The 22,354-nt window shown below is 37.9% G+C and overlaps 1 protein-coding gene across 2 annotated transcripts in view; it reads right to left on the bottom strand.

Annotated features, from left to right (window-relative positions):
• mrc2 (mannose receptor, C-type 2) overlaps positions 1-22,354 on the bottom strand; it is a 101,565-nt gene that overhangs the window by 8,417 nt on the left and 70,794 nt on the right. Inside the window, exons 13-27 of one of the 2 annotated variants that reach the window (XM_061981888.2) lie at positions 19,083-19,225; positions 18,912-19,008; positions 18,712-18,841; positions 12,208-12,240; positions 11,958-12,124; positions 11,706-11,874; positions 8,161-8,303; positions 6,146-6,254; positions 5,919-6,085; positions 3,063-3,171; positions 2,748-2,986; positions 2,505-2,667; positions 1,083-1,232; positions 887-1,000; positions 633-812 (exon numbers count right to left, since the gene is read on the bottom strand). In XM_061981888.2, the coding sequence (XP_061837872.2) occupies positions 633-812; positions 887-1,000; positions 1,083-1,232; positions 2,505-2,667; positions 2,748-2,986; positions 3,063-3,171; positions 5,919-6,085; positions 6,146-6,254; positions 8,161-8,303; positions 11,706-11,874; positions 11,958-12,124; positions 12,208-12,240; positions 18,712-18,841; positions 18,912-19,008; positions 19,083-19,225 (2,113 nt within the window). The remainder of the gene's footprint in view (positions 1-632; positions 813-886; positions 1,001-1,082; positions 1,233-2,504; positions 2,668-2,747; positions 2,987-3,062; positions 3,172-5,918; positions 6,086-6,145; positions 6,255-8,160; positions 8,304-11,705; positions 11,875-11,957; positions 12,125-12,207; positions 12,241-18,711; positions 18,842-18,911; positions 19,009-19,082; positions 19,226-22,354) is intronic. The other variant, XM_061981887.1, reaches the window with a different exon arrangement.

Raw genomic sequence — 22,354 nt, 5'->3', positions numbered from 1 at the left:
ATTAGACATTTTTATTAGAAAATAATCAATTATATTCATTTAATTTATCATTTAATAAATTAAATAATACATTATTTAATTTATTATTATAAATTAAATAATAATTGCTCCAATTATTATTTAATAATAATTGGAGCAATTATCATTACTATGCTACATATTATATGCTACAATATGTAGCAATAATATTATTGCTACATATTATTTTTATAGATATAATAAGATTATTTAAAGATATAATAAGACTTATTTATTGTTGTTTAATTGTGTTTATCATGGATAATGATAATATCAATAAGAATCTTTATCAATATTATTAGTTGTTATAATACTACTACTACCAAATGAATAATATTTATATTATTTACTATAATGATAATAATTATCATTGATTGTCTTTTTCTCTCTTTTTTTAACTTGTTAATATTATTATACTGTACATATATTGCTGCATGTTATTGTGGTGCACATTATAGGATCTTACATATTTTAGCTAATTTATTATTTATTTAGTTATTTAGAAAATATTATAGTGGAGTGCTTGTGTGAAGTGTACAGTTGCTACTTTTTTAGTTTGACTGTAAAAAGGAGATAAGAATGAAAATGATCACTTCCTGGTTGGTTTAACGTACTTCTTGGTCGCTTGCAGATGACGCCGTGGGTTCGATTCCTGCACGAGCCAGGCTTCCACAGTCCACTGTTGCTCTGAATCCAGAAGCAGGAGTTTGGCGATAGGACGGAGAAAGCGACGTCGTGAGCTTCCCAGTTGGTGTAGGACATCTCGCTTTCCTCGCTCCACACCAAACCTCGACCTGCGAAAAACAAACAAAACAATTGTTCACTCCGAGCGCCTTTGAGCCTTCTGGACGGGAGCAAAAAAAACAACCTTTGACGCTGATTCCCAGCCAGGCTCCGTGCGCCTGGTCGGCATAACTCTGAATGTGCTCCCACACAAACGCGTTCTCCGTCTCGTCCAAGATGGAGAGAAGCTCGGCTCCCACTGGAAAAAAAGGGAGAAAGAAAAGGCGGTGAAGAGATGGTACGCCATGACATCATCCGTGCCGTCAGAGAGCGGTCCTGACCTTTCTCGCAGGAAGCGCGGGCGTCTTGTTGGAGCTTCATCCTCTGCAGGTTGAAGGCGTAGCAATGGTTCCTGAAGGACACCCACGCCCACTCGCCCACAGCACGAGGACAACTTCCTGGGTAGATCCACTGGTGGGACACCTGCTCGTCTGCTCCACAAGCAAAGCAAACTTTCTATTTCAGTACCTTGCAAATTGTCATTCCACAACTTCACCTCTAGCTACTGTACATAAATAAAATACTTAATGGTCAAAATCCTGCAAGTTTCATTAGAACAAAACAATTTCACTCATAATGGTGTTTATTTCATTTTATTTTCTCCATTTATTTCACTTTTTTTTGTGCTATTATTTATTTAATTACCCAATATTTATTTAGTTTTGTCGATGTATTTATCAATAGTCTTGCAAAATTTATCTTAAAAATGTTGTTCATTTAATTAATTTTATTTTCCGAATTTATAATTTTTTTTACATATAATTCATTGTACTTTGCCAGTTTCTGTGCTATTTATTTCTATACATTCTCCACAATTTGTCCAATTATTATTGCCCACTTACATTTGTTGTTGTTGTTGTTGGTTTCATTTAATTAGATTTTCTTCATTTATTTTATTTCCTGTCAATATATTCAATTCTGGCGACTTGTCCAGGGTGTACCCCGCCTTCCGCCCGAATGTAGCTGAGATAGGCTCCAGCGCCCCCTGCGACCCTGAAGGGAATAAGCGGTAGAAAATGGATGGATGGATGGATATATTCAATTCTTCCCATTTTTTATTGTTATTTCCAAATCTGCAACATTTGATTTTATTCTCTCCATTTTGTCCATTTATTTAATTTTATTCTGTCCATTTATTTAGTTTAAATCTTCTTAATGATTGTTTATTTTAAATCTTCTTAATGTTTTTTTATCTTGTCCACTTAATTCACAATATTTTGCACATTTAAACATTTTCTTTTTCCAATTTATTTGATTTTTCTCTTCATTTTTTTTAAATTAGATTTTCTTCATTTTTTTTTTTAATTAGATTTTCTTCATTTATTTTATTTCCTGTCGATACATTCAATTATTCCCATTTTTTTTGTAATTTCCAAATCTGCAACATTTGATTTTATTCTCTCCATTTTGTCCATTTATTTAATTTTATTCTGTCCATTTATTTAGTTTAAATCTTCTTAATGATTATCTAGTTGAAATCTTCTTAATGTGTTTTTATCTTCTCCACTTAATTCCCAATATTTTGCACACTTAAACATTTTTTTTTTCCAATTTATTTGATTTTTCTTTTCAGTTTTTTTTTTTTTTAAATTAAATCTTACTTTAACCATTTATTTAAAATTGTATTTAGTTTAATTCTGTCTTTTTGCCAGTTGGAATACTTTATGGTGGTCTACAAAGTATTGCATGATGTCACCACGTACCGCTGAGTTGACAAATAGCAGCGTCCAGTTTCGCGTCACACGGCGTCATGGTCCACAGGCCGGTGGTGGTCATGTGACCGCAGCCTGACAGCTGATTGGGCTGTCCCTCCACCCAGTTAGAATAAGACAATTCATCTTCGCCCAGCCAGGAGAAGCGGCGCCCCTAAGAAGACGACACAAATGAAAGTTCCCCTCAGCGTCTAGAACCTTCTAGAACTGTGTTAGCAGAGGGCGAGTTCTCACTCCGTAGTTGTAGAGCGCGATCCATGCCGGCCGCCTCAAGCTGTTGATGAGCAACGTCAGGTACGCCTGCTGGACGGGGTCCTTAGGCGTCGCCAAGGTCCCGTTTAGAGAATTACACAGATGGAGAGCGCCCGCCCAGTCCAGGCGTTTCTCCACCAACTGGTAGGTGATCCCGCCCAGGTCCAAGCGCTTGGTCAGCGGGGATGGAATGAGGTCTGGCGCCGCAGGCAGACCCGGATCTAAAGGAGCAACCACGTCACACATGATTTTGTTGGAGACAAATCTCAGGATTATACAAATCATGTGTCTGCGCACCTTGTTGCTTCTGACACAGAAAGCCGGTACTTTCCGCCTCACAGGCCCGTGATGCCCACATGCCTTTGTTCTTGTGAGGGTTCCCGTGAATCAAAGCCACACAGTTTCCCTGGTGGAAGACAGCGACACCATCAGCCATTTAATGGAGTTCATTAAAAAAAAAAAAAAACTTTAGGAGGTTGCCTACAGCCACACCTGCCGCTAAATAAAGGGCCTACGGATAAAAAAAATTGTCTTTTTATTCAACCAAACAAAAAATGGTTTTGGAACCAAAAAAAAAAATGAACAAGCAAAACATATATTAGCAAAAAATATTTAAAAAAAAAAAAATTGCAAAAAAAAAAAAATGTATTTGAAATTTTACAAAAATATAAATTAAAAAAAAACAACACATTTTGGTTACAGACCCTTTTTTTGGTTACAAATATTTTCAGTTGCAAATTTTTTTTTTTTGGAGCAAATATTTTTGGTGGGTGCAAAATCTTTTTTTTTTATCACAATTTAATTACTATCTAGTGGGCGGGGCCTCCTTTGAAGAATATGTTTGAAGTATTTTTATTCGGTTAGAATGTTGTCTGTCTATCTGTATTGGCCCTGCGATGAGGTGGCGACTTGTCCAGGGTGTACCCCGCCTTCCGCCTGATTGTAGCTGAGATAGGCTCCAGCGCCCCCCGCGACCCTGAAGGGAATAGGCGGTAGAAAATGGATGGATGGATGGATAGTCTTGGATGACGGCGCAATCATATTGGAAACGAAAAAAAATTTGAAACCGGATCACGATTTGCAACCCAAAAACAAAAGATTTGTAACTAAAAAAAATATCTGCAACCAAATAAGATTTACAAACAACAAACGATTTGTGACCAAAAAGTATTGGCAACCCACCAAAAAATGTATATATTTGATAGAAAAAAGATTCGCAAGCAAAAAATATTTTCCATTAAGACAGAGATTTGTATTAAAAAAAAGATTTGCAACCCAAAAAAAAATGTATAACAGAAGAGATTTGCAACACAACATTTTTGTTTTGTAATTAAAAAAAGGATCTGTAACCAAAAAAAGATTTGCAATCAAAAAAAGATTTGTAATCAAAAAAAAAATGTTTGTGATTAAAAAAAAGTTTTGTAACCAAAAAAAGATTTCCATCCGTCCATCTTTTTCCACTTAATCAAGGTTGGGTCGCGGGGGCAGCAACCTAAGCAGAGAAGCCCAGACTTCCCTCTCCCCGGCCACTTCATCCAGCTCCTCACAGGGGATCCCAAGGCGTTCCTAGGTCAGTTGGGAGACATATAGTCTTCCCAACGTGTCCTGGGTCTTCCCTGTGGCCTTCCACCGATCAGATGTTTCCTAAACACCTCCCCAGGGAGGCGTTTGGTGCATCCTGACCAGATGCCCAAACCACCTCGTCTGGCTCCTCTCGATGTGGAGGAGCAATGGCTTTATTTTGAGCTCCTCCCGGAAGACAGAGCAAAAAAAATTTATAACCTAACAAAAATAGATTAGCAAACAAAACAAAAAAATGTTTTTTTTAAAAATTGCAACCTAAAGATTTGTAACCAAAAAAAAAATGTTTGTATCCCCAAAAAGATTTGAAACAAAAAAAACATTTTGTAATAATAAAAAACAATTTTTTAAACAAACAAAAAAAACATTTTTTTTACCAAATTGTTTGCATTTTACAAACCAAAAAAATATGCAACCAAAATATTTTTGTAATAAAAAAAAAAAATTGTATCCCTAAAAAGATTTGAAACAAAAAAAAGTTTTGTAATGATAAAAAATATTTTTAAACAAACAAAAAAAATATTTTTGTAATAAAAAAAAGTTTTGCTATCAAAATAAAAGATTTGCAACAAACCAAAAATGTGTAACAAACATTTTTTTTACCAAATTGTTTGCATTTTACAAACCAAAAAAATATGCACCCAAAAATATTTTTGTAATAAAAAAAAAAGATTTGTATCTCCAAAAAGATTTGAAACAAAAAAACGTTTTGTAATGATAAAAAAATATTTTTAAACAAACAAAAAATATATATTTTTGTAATAAAAAAAAGTTTTGCAATCAAAATAAAAGATTTTCAACAAACCAAAAATATGCAACAACATTTTTTTTTTACCAAATTGTTTGCATTTTACAAACCAAAAAAATATGCAACCAAAAATATTTTTGTAATAAAAAAAAAGATTTGTATCCCCAAAAAGATTTGAAACAAAAAAAAACGTTTTGTAATGATAAAAAAATATTTTTAAACAAACAAAAAAAATATTCTTGTAATTAAAAAAAAGTTTTGCAAACAAAATAAAAGATTTGCAACCAACCAAAAATGTGTAACAAAAATTTTTTTTTTACCAAATTGTTTGCATTTTACAAACCAAAAAAATATGCAACCAAAAATATTTTTGTAATAAAAAAAAGATTTGTATCCCCAAAAAGATTTGAAACAAAAAAAACGTTTTGTAATGATAAAAAAATATTTTTAAACAAACAAAAAAAATATTTTTGTAAAAAAAAAAGTTTTGCAACAAACCAAAAATGTGTAACTTTTTTTTTTTTTACCAAATTGTTTGCATTTTACAAACCAAAAAAATATGGAACCAAAAATATTTTTGTAATAAAAAAAAAAAAAGATTTGCAACTGAACAAAAATTTATTACCAAAAAAAATAATAAATGTGCATACCTAAATTGTTTGCAAATCTTTTGGGGGGTTTCAAATCCACTACCATCCATTATTCAAATCTTATTTTTTTGTTTGGTTCCAATAAATGACATGAATACGTCTCCATAGAGTTTACTTCCTCTGGTGACCCACGCACACAGCAGTGTTGAGTGAACAAGGTAAGAGTTTCAGTACCGGGTTCTTGTCGTGGTGTGGTCCGCTGTTGTCCACGGGCTGTCCTGGAGCCCAGTTGGTGTAACTGAGCAGGCCGGCCTGAGCCCACTGGAAGTGTCCTTTAGCGTCAGACGTCAGGCCCAGCCAGAGAGGGATGGTGGTGTTGTACAGCATGGTGGTGACAAAAGCTGCACAGAAAAACACCGTGAGCGACAGGCGGCGCGCGATGAAGGACGTTAATGAGTTACCTTGCTCCAGGTGATTGGACAACACCGCCAGGACGCCTCCTTGCAACTCACATTTGATTTTGGCTGCAGACCACGTGGCCCGCTGGGACTGATCGAACATTCTGAAACACTAGCAAAGAAATACAAATATTTTTGATATAATTTAATGTAATATTTGCCTGCGGTGCCTCAGACTGGAAGTCTCTGCAGAGAGTGGTGAGGACGGCGGAAAAGATCATCAGGACTCCTCTTCCTCCTATCCAGGAGATTGCAAAAAGCCGCTGCCTGACCAGGGCTCAAAAAATCTGCAGAGACTCCTCCCACCCCCACCAAGGACCGTTTTCACTGCTGGACTCTAGAAAGGGGTTCCGCAGCCTCCGTAGCAGAACCTCCAGGTTCTATAACAGCTTCTTCCCTTGAACGCATCATAATAATCCCCTCAATTTCCCCCAAAAATGGATTAACTCGCTGGAATATAAAGACAATAAAACATACATCCATAAACGTGGATGCATATGCAAAAGTGCAATATATTTATCTGTACAGTAATCTATTTAATTATATCTCCACCTTATTGCTTTTTTTTATCCTGCACTACCATGAGCTAATGCAACAAAATGCCGTTCTTATCTGTACTGTAAAGTTCAAATTTGAATGACGATAAAAAGGAAGTCTAAGTCTAAGTCTAATATAATGTTTTTTTGACATTATGAGCGTCCTTTTAACATGAAATAATAACCCACATAGTCAATTTGCACTCTTTAATCCAATATACCATATTTTTCGGACTATAAGTAGCAGTTTTTTTCATAGCGACTTATACTCAGGAGCGACTTATGTGTGAAATTATTAACACATTACCGTAAAATATCAAATAATATTATTTAGCTCATTCACGTAGGAGACTGGACGTATAAGATTTCATCAGATTTAGTGATTAGGGGTGACAGATTGTTTGGTAAATGTATAGCATGTTCTATATGTTATAGTTATTTGAATGACTCTTACCATAATATGTTATGTTAACATACCAGGCACGTTCTCAGTTGGTTATTTATGCCTCATATAACGTACACGTATTCAGCCTGTTGTTCACTATTCTTTATTTATTTTAAATTGCCTTTCAAATGTCTATTCTTGGTGTTGGGTTTTATCAAATAAATTTCCCCAAAAAATGCGACTTATACTCCAGTGCGACTTTTATGTTTTTTTCCTTCTTTATTATGCATTTTCGGCCGGTGCGACTTATACTCCGGAGCGACTTATACTCCGAAAAATATGGTACTTCACATCAAATATTCCACTTTAACATTTTTTGAGGAAAATAATTCAAACTTTATGTGTTTGCCGTATAAAAAACTAAGTTTTCCTTGACAAAAGAAACAAACAAAAAAACAAAACATCAATAGATAATAAAAACTTACAATCGACAAATAGATCTGAAGTCAACCCAGGGATTGAAGTATTGAAAGTAAAAAAATATATATATGTATGACTTATTTTTTAACACAAGTGGGGCCTTTTTGGATCCCTGAGAATTTTAGTGGGATTTATTTTTAAAAACTGTCATTGGTCATAAAATAATAATGAATTAAAATTCTATGTTGTTATGAATTACTGACCTATTTATGACTACAATTACTTCACATCAAATATTCCACTTTGTAATATTTTGTGTGGGAAACAGTGCATATTTTGTGTTTTTGCCAAATAAAAACAACGTTTTCTTTGACAAAAATAGCATAAAAACAAATTGCCTTTCAAATGTCTATTCTTGGTGATGGGTATTATCAAAAAAATTTCCCCAAAAAATGCGACTTATATATGTTTTTTTCCTTCTTTATCATGCATTTTCGGCCGGAGCGACGTATACTCCGAAAAATACGGTAGTAAGGCTGCCTGAGGTTCAGCCAATCAGTGAACAGCGCGCTCTGATTGGTTTGGTCTCATCTCGTGGCCATTTCTACTGTAGTTATTGTATATTTTTAGTTCCTTTAGCCATTTTTGAGCTTGAAAATTAGTTTTTTGTACTGTACCTTGCGCTGATATGAGGTCCACCCATCAGGGCAGCCGGATGGCGGGTGGGGAGGTGATGGTGTCGGGGGAGCAGTGCCGGTGACGTTGACCCTCTTGCAGATATATGGCAGGTCTGAGGGGCACTTCTGTTCCGCCCATTCTGCTGCACCATGACGACAATATAACAATATTTATTGTCAGTCTATAATAAATAAATAAAATAAATAAAAGGGCAGCTGTGGCTATGAAAGTAGCTTACCACCACCAGGAGTGATTGAATGATGGGTTCTACATGTAAAGCGACTTTGGGTACTTAGAAAAGCGCTATATAAATCCCAGGTATGATTATTATTATTATTATATTTACAATACAAGTATTACTTTTAGGGATGGGCGATACGGTCTAAAATCTACATCGCAACTTCGTGCAATAACGTTTTTTATCACAATATATTATTTGGCATACACAGTAAATGATAATAGACACATTTTAAAAAGGGTTCCAAAAAGGCTCCTAATTTAGCTGCTGACATATTTCATCATTTCTAGTTGTATTATTTTCTCAAAACTACCAATCTCAGGGGTGTCCAGACCACATTGGACTTAAAAAATGTGGCCTGGAGCCAAAAGCAGACCGCATACAAAGTAACTATATACAAACCCCGTTTCCATATGAGTTGGGAAATTGTGTTAGATGTAAATATAAACGGAATACAATGATTTGCAAATCATTTTCAACCCATATTCAGTTGAACATGCTACAAAGACAACATATTTGATGTTCAAACTGATAAAAAAAAAATTTTTTGCAAATAATCATTAACTTTAGAATTTGATGCCAGCAACACGTGACAAAGAAGTTGGGAAAGGTGGCAATAAATACTGATAAAGTTGAGGAATGCTCATCACACACTTACTTGGAACATCCCACAGGTGAACAGGCAAATTGGGAACAGGTGGGTGCCATGATTGGGTATAAAAGTAGATTCCATGAAATGCTCAGTCATTCACAAACAAGGATGGGGCGAGGGTCACCACTTTGTCAACAAATGCGTGAGCAAATTGTTGAACAGTTTAAGAAAAACCTTTCTCAACCAGCTATTGCAAGGAATTTAGGGATTTCACCATCTACGGTCCGTAATATCATCAAAGGGTTCAGAGAATCTGGAGAAATCACTGCACGTAAACAGCTAAGCCCGTGACCTTCGATCCCTCAGGCTGTACTGCGTCAACAAGCGACATCAGTGTGTAAAGGATATCACCACATGGACTCAGGAACAATTCAGAAACCCACTGTCAGTAACTACAGTTGGTCTCTACATCTGTAAGTGCAAGTTAAAACTCTCCTATGCAAGGCGAAAACCGTTTATCAACAACACCCAGAAACGCCGGCGGCTTCGCTGGGCCTGAGCTCATCTAAGATGGACTGATACAAAGTGGAAAAGTGTTCTGTGGTCTGACGAGTCCACATTTCAAATTGTTTTTGGAAACTGTGGACGTCGTGTCCTCCGGACCAAAGAGGAAAAGAACCATCCGGATTGTTATGGGCGCAAAGTGGAAAAGCCAGCATCTGTGATGGTATGGGGGTGTATTAGTGCCCAAGACATGGGTAACTTACACATCTGTGAAGGCACCATTAATGCTGAAAGGTACATACAGGTTTTGGAGCAACATATGTTGCCATCCAAGCAACGTTACCATGGACGCCCCTGCTTATTTCAGCAAGACAATGCCAAGCCACGTGTTACATCAACGTGGCTTCATAGTAAAAGAGTGCGGGTACTAGACTGGCCTGCCTGTAGTCCAGACCTGTCTCCCATTGAAAATGTGTGGCGCATTATGAAGCCTAAAATACCACAACGGAGACCCCTGGACTGTTGAACAACTTAAGCTGTACATCAAGCAAGAATGGGAAAGAATTCCACCTGAGAAGCTTAAAAATGTGTCTCCTCAGTTCCCAAACGTTTACTGAGTGTTGTTAAAAGGAAAGGCTATGTAACACAGTGGTGAACATGCCCTTTCCCAACTACTTTGGCACGTGTTGCAGCCATGAAATTCTAAGTTATTTATTATTTGCAAAAAAAAAATAAAGTTTATGCGTTTGAACATCAAATATCTTGTCTTTGTAGTGCATTCAACTGAATATGGGTTGAAAAGGATTTGCAAATCATTGTATTCCGTTTATATTTACATCTAACACAATTTCCCAACTCATATGGAAACAGGGTTTGTACTTATTTATTTTTATTTGTTCATACATAAAGTCAGCAGTGCAAAATAACTAAACACAAGCAAAAACTTCTATTGGTTCTGATGAAATGTTTTTATTTATTTTTTGCCTATAGCACCGACTTTGTAAACAATAATAAAAACTAAAACATTTTTTAAATTTTTATTCTAAAACTGAAATAAAATCGACCTTACGACCATAAACGGATACCATACTTTGTATCTTTACTGTCAATATTTAAGTTAAGGTAAAGTTAAAGTACCAATGATTGTCACACACACACTAGGTGTGGCGAAATTATTCTGTATCCGCGACCTCTGCGGTTAGCACAGCTTCTCATATCCTCCAGTGATAATGTTACATGGAAGAAACATAATTTTTTGCAGCCATGGCGGTGAGGATTTGCTGACTTAAGAAGCGACTTTGCACTGTGAAGGGACGTTAGCCGCTAGCTGGTTAGCGAGGACGCTACATTGTGTTGAGGCAGTTCTCTTGGTGTGGTCAAAGCTAGACTTTGTCTGTGGAGGGGGGCGTGGCCTGCGGACCTGCAGCGAAGCGGGGTGTGCCAGGACCGGCTTCGAGATCAGCGACAGGTGCGCACCAATTGATTTTAGTCTATTTAATTTGTCGGAATTACAGGAGTGTTCTGTTGTTTTTAAGGACCTTCCGCAAAAATGTGAGTCTCACAAGTTTTTTTTTCTTTTTTAAACTGACCTCACAGGACAGGAATAGGATAGGTTTGACTTAATTTTTACCCACAATGAGGGAATTATGTGGTTGCAGTGTCGATACAATGTCTCTGTGCGCACCTGTCCGGTTCTGGCACACCCTGCTTCGCTGCAGGTCTGCAGGCCACGCCCCCCTCCACAGTGTCATCAACATGCATATTGATGATAGTATTAAAAGCTCTATAGTCATTTATATCATATATTCCCTATATCATGCTTCATTAATACACAATACTGTAGTATATATTACTCTATGTGCTTCAACTCAATGGCACCGGGTCAAAACACTTTTTTTGAAGTAACTCCACAAGATGGCAGTAGCTGGATTTGAAGTACCATGAGTGGTCTGCATCAAGCAGCTTTATCTAGCTCTGCATGCGCTTTAAAATGTCGGCCATTGGTGTACAGTTGTTAACAATCAACTCAACTTGATTGGTTCTGTTGCTGCTTTGTTGTGTAATGTACTTGTGAATGAAGAGAGACACATTTTCCTTCCCACTTTCTCATGTACTCCAAATTATTATCACAGTTACTTTTTATTTAACGGCCCGGCCCGTCTTCTTATATATTCTGATTAATGTAGTCGAGCATTGTCGGTGTTTCTTACCTTTACTGGCGGTCATGTGCACACATCTGCGGTCGTGGCTGAGTGGGCGTGGCCTCCCGGTGGCCCAGGACACGTAGTTGAGCACAGAGTGGTCGGACCAGCGAAAGCGGCCGTCTTCGTGGTAGGTGTGAAGGCCCAGCCACCAGTTGTCGCCCTCCGCCTTCACCATCTGGAGGCGACAGAGAGATACAAACTGTAGAACCAAACAAAGACGTCGTACATTTAGAAATCAGATGTTTTTTTTCTTGTTGCCTGGTTTAGCGTGCTGGCCAGGAACTTCTCCTCCTGCGCCGAGTGGACGGAGGCCAGCGAGGAGTCGAACCAGGAGCAAATCCTCTGGGCCTGGTCCCATGTGGTGCGGTGGTCGAAGAACTTGTACTCCGCCTCCCGGAAGCTAATCCATTCCGGCGAACGTGTGCCTTTAAAATGTCAGGAGATAAAACAACATGATCTTTATGCACCATGAATGTCACGTGTGAGCGCTACATTGTGGAAAACTCACCTTCAGAAGCTTCCGGTTCTTTCTCAACGCTACCTGAAAGGCGCAAAGAGAGGCATCACACGACAGCATTGGCGTTGTTAGGCATATTTTAGGCGGGCTCAAACCCCCCTAAAATATTCTTAAGCCCCCTTAAATAATTTGGTGGGTTTTTTTTGTTTTTTTTTTAAAATACATGCCGACATAGTCATTATAAAGTGGCCCGAATATGAGTTTAAATAAATAATCATATAACCTGTTATTATTCACTTAGTTTCCCCTCACTTCGTAGCGTAAGGTAGAGAGTCCCTTTAGTGCGTCGGTATCCAATCCATTCCACTTGTTCATATAGAAAATGCCCACATCACTCAAATTCCACTACGCATTTTCTCTGCGACCTTGCTTGCGGTCCTGCAGGTGTACGAAGCACATTATCTTCCTTTACAATGAGTGAAGCTGCACGAAACCTTGTGTGTGCAATTGTAAATAATTTAGTTTTTAAGTTTTGTGTTTCTTGTAGAATCTATATAAAGTAATATACATTAGCCTATTATTAAAATAATGAAAAAAACATCATTAAATATATTTGTTTTATTGTATTGTTACATTAATAGCTGTTGTATTATTATAGGATGGCTTGTTAAACATTTCATAGGATTTTCAGAGGGAGGAAAAACCAAGACATTTAATATAAAATGTAAAATGAATAAATACATAAAAAGAAAAAGAAAAAAAATGGTTTAAAGCCATCGTCCCGGGGAGCATTTCATTTCATCCCGTGCATTTTAAAAAAATAATAATAATAACAATGAATAATTTTGAAGTCTTTGTTTGCCATTTGTGAAGTTTTGTGCTTGCCCGTAACGTTCGCTCGCATCCTGTGCATCTCCTGGGGGCTAAGCCCCCCCTGTCCTTAAAAGCAAGTGACGCCCCTGCACGACAGCAACATGTCCTTACAGTATGACATCAGATCTGCCAAGCGTCACACTTTGAAAGTGACAATAACACAATTTCACCCATCCTCACACACGCCACACTTGGCATTTCTCACGCTTATATATCCCCATTCCCCATTCAATACTCTATTTTTTTTTCCATGATAATAAACGTTGGTTGATTGACTGACCGATATAACCAATCCATCAGTCCTTTATGACTAAATCTAACCAATCACTGAAAGCGCCATGCACTAAAACCAATCAGAAGCCACGTTAGGCGGGTCTCTCTATCTTTCAGAAGACGGATGGTCGGTACCCAACTTTGGTCACTGTTGATCTGCTGCTTCTCCTCGAGTTTACAAGTTAATATGTACTGTTGTAAGGCTGCTGTAAGTACATCATTGCCTTTATTTGTTGCAGAGCTGTGTAACATGTACAAACCCCGTTTCCATATGAGTTGGGAAATTGTGTTAGATGTAAATATAAACGGAATACAATGATTTGCAAATCATTTTCAACCCATATTCAGTTGAATATGCTACAAAGACAACATATTTGATGTTCAAACTGATAAACATTTTTCTTTTTGCAAATAACCATTAACTTTAGAATTTGATGCCAGCAACACGTGACAAAGAAGTTGGGAAAGGTGGCAATAAATACTGATAAAGTTGAGGAATGCTCATCAAACACTTATTTGGAACATCCCACAGGTGAACAGGCAAATTGGGAACAGGTGGGTGCCATGATTGGGTATGAAAGTAGATTCCATGAAATGCTCAGTCATTCACAAACAAGGATGGGGCGAGGGTCACCACTTTGTCAACAAATGTGTGAGCAAATTGTTGAACAGTTTAAGAAAAACCTTTCTCAACCAGCTATTGCAAGGAATTTAGGGATTTCACCATCTACGGTCCGTAATATCATCAAAGGGTTCAGAGAATCTGGAGAAATCACTGCACGTAAGCAGCTAAGCCCGTGACCTTCGATCCCTCAGGCTGTACTGCATCAACAAGCGACATCAGTGTGTAAAGGATATCACCACATGGGCTCAGGAACACTTCAGAAACCCACTGTCAGTAACTACAGTTGGTCGCTACATCTGTAAGTGCAAGTTAAAACTCTCCTATGCAAGGCGAAAACCGTTTATCAACAACACCCAGAAACGCCGTCGGCTTCGCTAGGCCTGAGCTCATCTAAGATGGACTGATACAAAGTGGAAAAGTGTTCTGTGGTCTGACGAGTCCACATTTCAAATTGTTTTTGGAAACTGTGGACGTCGTGTCCTCCGGACCAAAGAGGAAAAGAACCATCCGGATTGTTATAGGCGCAACGTTGAAAAGCCAGCATCTGTGATGGTATGAGGGTGTATTAGTGCCCAAGACATGGGTAACTTACACATCTGTGAAGGCGCCATTAATGCTGAAAGGTACATACAGGTTTTGGAGCAACCTGGACCATGGACGCCCCTGCTTATTTCAGTGAGACAATGCCAAGCCACGTGTTACATCAACGTGGCTTTATAGTAAAAGAGTGCGGGTACCAGACTGGCCTGCCTGTAGTCCAGACCTGTCTCCCATTGAAAATGTGTGGCGCATTATGAAGCCTAAAATACCACAACGGAGACCCCCGGACTGTTGAACAACTTAAGCTGTACATCAAGCAAGAATGGAAAAGAATTCCACCTGAGAAGCTTCAAAAATGTGTCTCCTCAGTTCCCAAACGTTTACTGAGTGTTGTTAAAAGGAAAGGCCATGTAACACAGTGGTGAACATGCCCCTTTCCCAACTACTTTGGCACGTGTTGCAGCCATGATATTCTAAGTTAATTATTATTTGCAAAAAAAAAAATAAAGCTTATGAGTTTGAACATCAAATATGTTGTCTTTGTAGTGCATTCAATTGAATATGGGTTGAAAAGGATTTGCAAATCATTGTATTCCGTTTATATTTACATCTAACACAATTTCCCAACTCATATGGAAACGGGGTTTGTATTTGCCTCTTCACTGAGCCAGTTCACACTTGAAAAAGAGACATTTGTCTCAATGTGATATTTACACTTGTAAATACCAATTCAGACACGCCTACAGCAGTGTTTCTCAAAATTCTAAATTTGAAAGGTCTGTCCTTAAATCTAACAGTCTACAAATGTATACTGCACCTGACTGCTAAGACATTAATTCAATCAAAAACACGGTTTTATTCTTTCTTTTTTTTCTTTTTTCTTTTTTTTACATTATTTGCTTTTTAATGACCTCCCTTTTCTTTTATTGTAAATGTAAATTCTTGTTATAATTTTCATTTCTAATTTCTAGCCACACTGCAGGGACAGCTGCTGGAGGTAAGGACATACAATATTAGGGGTAAATTGACGTTAAAAAGGGCCAAATGGATGTTAAAAAAAATGCCAATATTTTTTTGAATGCATCATAACACTAAAGTCTCACTATTGTCATTTTCTAAAAAATGGCAGCACTGATAATATAAATTTTCTGGTACACTGGAACCTCGATTTTCGAATCCCTCTATTTGCAAACTTTTCAATTTACGAAACTAGATCTTGCCGAATATGACTCTGTGTAAGAACTATGTGTCTGTGTACGAACGCTTCATTCATTCATCTTTGGTGCTTGTTCGTATTAAAGAGATTGAAGAAACAGTCTTTGTACCACAGCAAGTTTTAATTGTAATGAGACCGTACTTTTCTGGAAAAATATGCCAAAGCAAACTTATTTCACATTGGAGGAGAAGACTGTGACGTCCTGTCTGTCTGCTCCATTCTCTTCAGCTCCTCCTTTAATGTAAGTGGATTTTACTTTTTACATGTTTATTACTGTAGCAGTAATGTTGTTAAAGTTAAGGATTTTTGTAATTACTGATCGTTAGTGAGGGCACCAAAGGGACTTCAGTGTATGTGTGTGTATTGGCAGAGCAGCGCATACAGGACGTTAAGGTTTTAAGTTACTTGAGGGTTCCAGGTTCAATTCCAGCTTATGCCATCCTGGTCGCTGCCGCTGTGTACTTGGGCAAGACACTACCCAGCTTGCTCCCAGTGCCGCCCACACTAGTTTATATGTAGCTTAAAAAAGATTTAAATAATGGGTTTCACAATGTAAAGCGCTTTGAGTCACCAGAGAAAAAGCGCTATATAAATATTTGTTCACTTTACAAGACAATTCAGCTTGTCATTGATGTTTTAGCTTGTTAAAAAATAGAAAGTTGACCCACCACCTCCGTGTTATGTGGTATATGTTTGATATACTTTACTTTATATAGTGTTTAAAGTGTACAACCTTTACTAAAGTATGGATTTTATTTTCGAGGCTGGAACCCATTATTCATATTTACATTGTTTATGGAGAAACTTGCTTCAGTATACAAACTATTCAATTTAAGAACCATGTTCAAGAACCACTTTGTAAATTGAGGTTCCACTGCAGTGGTTCTTAACCTGGGTTCGGTGAGTCGGGCTCAGGGGTTCGGCGGAGGTCAAGACACACCCGACTCATCGTGTAAATAAAAACTTCTCCCTATCGGCGTATTACGGATACGGCAACAGCAGAAGTCACACTGATTTGCAGGTGTGTCATTTGTTGTGAGTTTATGCACTGTGTTGGTTTTGTTCGTTGAACAAGGTGATGTTCATGCACGGTTGATTTTGTGCACCAGTAATAAAACATGGTAACACTTTAGTATGGGGAACATATTCACCATTAATTAGTTGCTTATTAACATGCACATTAGTAACATATTGGCTCTTAACTAGTCATTATTAAGTACTTATTAATGCCTTTTTCGGCATGGCCTTATTATAACCCTAACCCTCTAACTATGGCCCTAACCCTCTAACGCAGACCTGGGCAAATTAAGGCCCGGGGGCCACATGCGGCCCGTTAAGCTTTTCAATCTGGCCCGCCGGACATTCCCAAATAATTCTTTTAGATCCTTAAGATGGAAACTAGCTGCCATTATGATGCGCAGTGATGTTTTCTAATGACCGCAAGTCTTGAACTATACAAAGTATTTCAATGGTTGGAATCTGCGCTTATGGATGATATACCAGTTACTATGGTAATCTAATTAGTTACTATGGTAATCTAATTAGTTACTATGGTCATCTAATTAGTTACTATGGTAATCTACGTCACAGCAGCTCAGACGAGGCACCAAGCAGTGTGGGCGGGAAGCGTTTCCACAGATGCGGAAGGAGATTTTCACAACAAAGTTCTAAAGCTTAGTGATATATCAGATGTATCAGATTGTAGGTGGGTTTATTTTGTACCCTTCGCGTTCACATTTCACTGTTTGTTGCATTTTTGTTGCGTTTCACTTGATTGTAAAATATGTCGATCGAAAGGGGGTGTGACATTCATATTTTGTCAAAATTCAGTGTTTTATCGTTCATAGAAAAAAATAAAATTCCATTACGTTTTTTAAGGCGGTCTGTCATAACGTTTTTAGCATTCAATCAGACATTATTGTGAGGTTTTGTATTAGTGTTCCTAAAAATAGATATACCGGCCCCCAGACACATTTTTTTCTCTAAATGTGGCCCCAGAGTCAAAATAATTGCCCAGGCCTGCTCTAACCCTAACCCTCGCCAAATAACTCTAAATTAAGTCTTTGTTACTTAGAATATGTTCCCCTAGTGTCCAAAAAACTCTAAATTAAGTTTATGTTACTTAGAATATGTTCCCCATACTAAAGTGTTACCAAAAACATATAACTTTGTTTTGAATTTGAAAAAAAACTAACATTTATTTTTCACTAAAGAAGGGTTAAGTGAATGCGCATATGAAACTGGTGGGGTTCGGTACCTCCAACAAGGTTAAGAACCACTGATCCACTGTATTTGGTACTAAACGGCAAGTGGTACAGTCCGGTTCAGTGTTTTACAGTAACATCTTCTTCTTTTTTTAACTCCCATTGTCAGAAGTGTAATTTGTTTGATAAAAAAAAATAAAAAAATCCTGATGTTCCACTCCAGTCCTGTAGGTGGTGGTAATGCACATTTGTTGGTACCATTTGGCACCAATGCAAGCAAACTGTTATCTCTAACATGAGAAGAAATACTCCACAATATGCACCAAATTGTATGACTAGTCAGATAGGTTATGGTGTAATCCTGCTAACTACCGTATTTTCCGCACTATAAGGCGCACCTAAAAACCTCAATTTTTCTCAAAAGCTGACAGTGCGCCTTATAATCCGGTGCGCCTTATATATGGACCAATATTGAGCCACAACAGGTCTGCATAACGTAACCCCAGCCTCTACTTTAGCGTCTATTCTATGCGCCTTCTAATGCGGTGCGCCTTATATATGAACAAAGTTTTAAAATAGGCCATTCGTTGAAGGTGCGCCTTATAATCCGGTGCGCCTTATATATGAACAAAGTTTTAAAATAGGCCATTCATTGAAGGTGCGCCTTATAATCCGGTGCGCCTAATAAGTGCGTAAAATACGGTAAGTAAATAATACAGTTGTTGGTATCCTTCAACCATAGAGATAGAGTAATAAAAGCAGACATTGGGCGCTTCCAGAAGAAAACAAAAAACAAATCTCATAAAAAAAAGTGCCCGATGTACCTCTCGGGATCTTGCAGATCCAGTCCAGTTCAGAGTCGCAGTGCATGGCCAGCCAGGTCATGGAGCCCAAGTCGGCCGCAGCGCACTGCCTGATGTTGTAGTAGTAGCGGCCAAAGTTCTGGTACGTCAGCTGAGAGAAAGCGCCGTGAAAGTAAACAGCGTGTGGACGAACGGAGCGTCTTTTTACTCTCATCACTCACAGCAAGTCCATCGCTCCACTTCCAGCTGCCGTCGTCCATCGGGTTCCTGCGGTTCAGCCCGATCCAAAACCAGTGCTGCTCGTGGTCTTCCGACTCTCTGCGGGTTATACCATCATCATTCCTGTCATCATCGTCATCTTCATCATCATCATCATCATCTTCCACGCCCACCCAAAAGTCTCGTGCAGGACTTGGAGGACAAAGTGCTCCTCCTCTGGGGCGCTGATGCTCAGCAGGTTGGCGCCGTGATTGCGACAGAACAGGTGAGCCTGCAGCCAGCTCATCTTCTGCTCCAGCTGTGCTGAGTGGAACACCTGCAACCACACACACACACACACACACACACACACACACACACACACACACACACACACGTCACCTCATGTTATCTCTACAAGACATTGGTCGTGTTAGGTCGATGGCCTTGTTGGGGGGCATTGGCAATGTGAAGTTGTTGGCCATGTTAAACGATTGACCATGTCAATTCTTAGGCCATATTAGGGCATTGGCCATGTTAGGTAATTGTTCATGTAAAGTCATTGGTCATAATAAATCATTGGTCATATTGGTCACCAACCTTTTCGAGCCCAAGATCCCTGGTTTGTATCCAAACACCAAAGCAATCATTGGCCATGTTAAGTCAGGGGTCAGGTTAAGTCATTGGTCATGGTAAGTGATTGGTTATGTTAAGTCATTGGTTATGTTAAGTCATTGGTCATGGTAAGTCATTGGTTATGTTAAGTCATTGGTCATGTTAAGTCATTGGTCATGTTAAGTCAATGGTCATGTTAAATCATTAGCCATGTTAGGTCATTGGTTATGTTAAGTCATTGGTCATGTTAAATCATTAGCCATGTTAGGTCATTGGTTATGTTAAGTCATTGGTCATGTTAAATCATTGGTTGTGTTAAGTCATTGGTCATGGTACGTCATTGGTTATGTTAAAACATAGGCCAGTGATCCTCAACAGGCGGACCGCGGTCCATGTCCGGACCCAGCGACGTGTCCGTCCGGACCCAGCACAAATTAAAGTAAAAAAAAAAAAAATAATAATAATATTTTTTTTTATAATTATAATTATTATAAAAATATATAATAATTGTATTTATCTTTGAGTTATTGCTAGCGCAAGTCAACGTTATTTGTTGTTTTTAGTCAAATATCTCCACGTTTCGTATACACTTCTCCGTGTCTCACTCACTCCGTCTCTCTCTCTCTCTCTCAGAGAGAGAGAGAGAGACGGAGTGAGAGCGAGAGAACGCCACTCTGATTGGTTGATTCCGGGGTATGGGTTGTCATCTCTATCACAACGACGCGCTGATAGGCTGTTACCACCTGGGTCATACACATGTGCACAGTGCATGGAACCTTTCGCTGCAGGCACACAGTTGTCTCGTATCGCTACTTTGCTAACTGTTCACTCGTCAGTCACTGAATGTGAATCAAATCACAATGGCATGCTCCAAGTTGGCTCAAGCTGGTAAAAGAAAGGTGGACAGGGAAAACCGACGTTTCAAGGAAGAATGGACAGAGCAATATGTTTTCATCCTACCTACTGCAAGTACCAGACCAATGTGTCTAATATGCAACAGTACTGTTGCTCTGGTGAAAAGTGAAAATCTGAAACATCACTATCTGAAAGAGCACCGCGAATTTGAAGAGACATTTCCTCATGATTCAGAGCTAAGAAAAAAAGAAATCACGAGGCTGAAAAAGTCATATGAAACATCAAGCAAGATTTTTGTTAAATCTATGACACAACAACAAATAGCAACAGAGTGCTCACTCAGAGTGGCATGGGTTTTGGGTAAACACAAGAAGCCATTCTCTGATGCAGAAATAATTAAAGAATGCTTGACTGAAGTGATGGGTGCCATGTTTGAAGGCAAAGAAAATGAGGAAATGACAGCTAAAATAAATCAAATCCCACTCTCTGATGCCACAGCTACCAGACGTCTTGGCTTCAACCCCAAGAGCCCAATTCTCCCGTTGAGCAGCTGTGTTTTACACAATGGGGATGTACTGTACCATAATTATATTTGCACATGAATGAGATCTGTTGAGGTCATTTGTTTACCAGGGATAGGAGGGTTGTGTTTAAAAGTATTTATTTTTTGTTAAAACTGAAAGTTTTATTTAAGTTCTTATTTATTTTTGTTTCAAAGAAAATCTTTCATGTATTTTATTGGATATTTATTTTATTTTTGTTAATTTTAAGAAAATGTTAAACTACTACCTACCTCCTGCTACTATATAAGCTTGACCGATAATAAACGGACCCAGCCTGTTTCAAAAAAACATTTGTGGACCTTCAAGATTTGTACTTGAGGACCCCTGACATAGGCTATGTTATATCATTGTCCATGTTAAGTCATTTGTTATGCTAAATCATTAGTCATGTTAAGTCATTGTTATGTTTAATTATTGGTCATATTAAGTCATTGGTCATGGTAAGTCATTGGGCATGTTAAGTGATTGGTCAAGATAAGTCATTGGTCATGGTAAGTCATTGGTTGTGTTAAGTCATTGGTCATGGTAAGTCATTGGTCCTGTTAAGTCATTGGTCATGGTAAGTCACGGGTTATGTTAAGTCATTGGTTATGTTAAGTTATTGGTCCTGTTCAGTCAATGGTCATGTTAAATCATTAGCCATGTTAGGTCATTGGTCATGTTAAATCATTGGTTATGTTAAATCATTGGTCATGGTAAGTCATTGGTTATGTTAAGTGATTGGTCATGGTAAGTCATTGGTCATGGTAAGTCATTGGTTATGTTAAGTCATTGGTCATGTTAAGTCATTGGTCATGGTAAGTCATTGGTTATGTTAAGTCATCGGTCATGTTAAATCATTAGCCATATTAGGTCATTGGTTATGTTAAGTCATTGGTCATGTTAAATCATTGGTTATGTTAAGTCATTGGTCATGTTAAATCATTGGTTATGTTAAGTCATTGGTCATGGTACGTCATTGGTTATGTTAAAACATAGGCTATGTTATATCATTGTCCATGTTAAGTCATTTGTTATGCTAAATCATTAGTCATGTTAAGTCATTGTTATGTTTAATTATTGGTCATGTTAAGTCATTGGTCATGGTAAGTCATTGGTTATGTTAAGTCATTGGTCATGTTAAGTAATTGGTCATGTTAAGTCATTGGTTATGTTAAGTCATTGGTCATGTTAAGTCATTGGTCATGGCAAGTCATTGGTTATGTTAAGTCATTGGTCATGGTAAGTCATTGGTTATGTTAAAACATAGGCTATGTTATATCATTGTCCATGTTAAGTCATTTGTTATGCTAAATCATTAGTCATGTTAAGTCATTGTTATGTTTAATTATTGGTCATGTTAAGTCATTGGTCATGTTAAGTCAATGGTCATGTTAGACAATTGGTTATGTTAAGTCATTGGTCATTGTAAGTGTTGGAATAATTGTTTGTAA

This window comes from Nerophis lumbriciformis, linkage group LG24 (genome assembly GCF_033978685.3).
Source record: "Nerophis lumbriciformis linkage group LG24, RoL_Nlum_v2.1, whole genome shotgun sequence".
Lineage (NCBI taxonomy): Eukaryota > Metazoa > Chordata > Actinopteri > Syngnathiformes > Syngnathidae > Nerophis > Nerophis lumbriciformis.
This window is presented reverse-complemented; position numbering and strand designations above follow the sequence as displayed.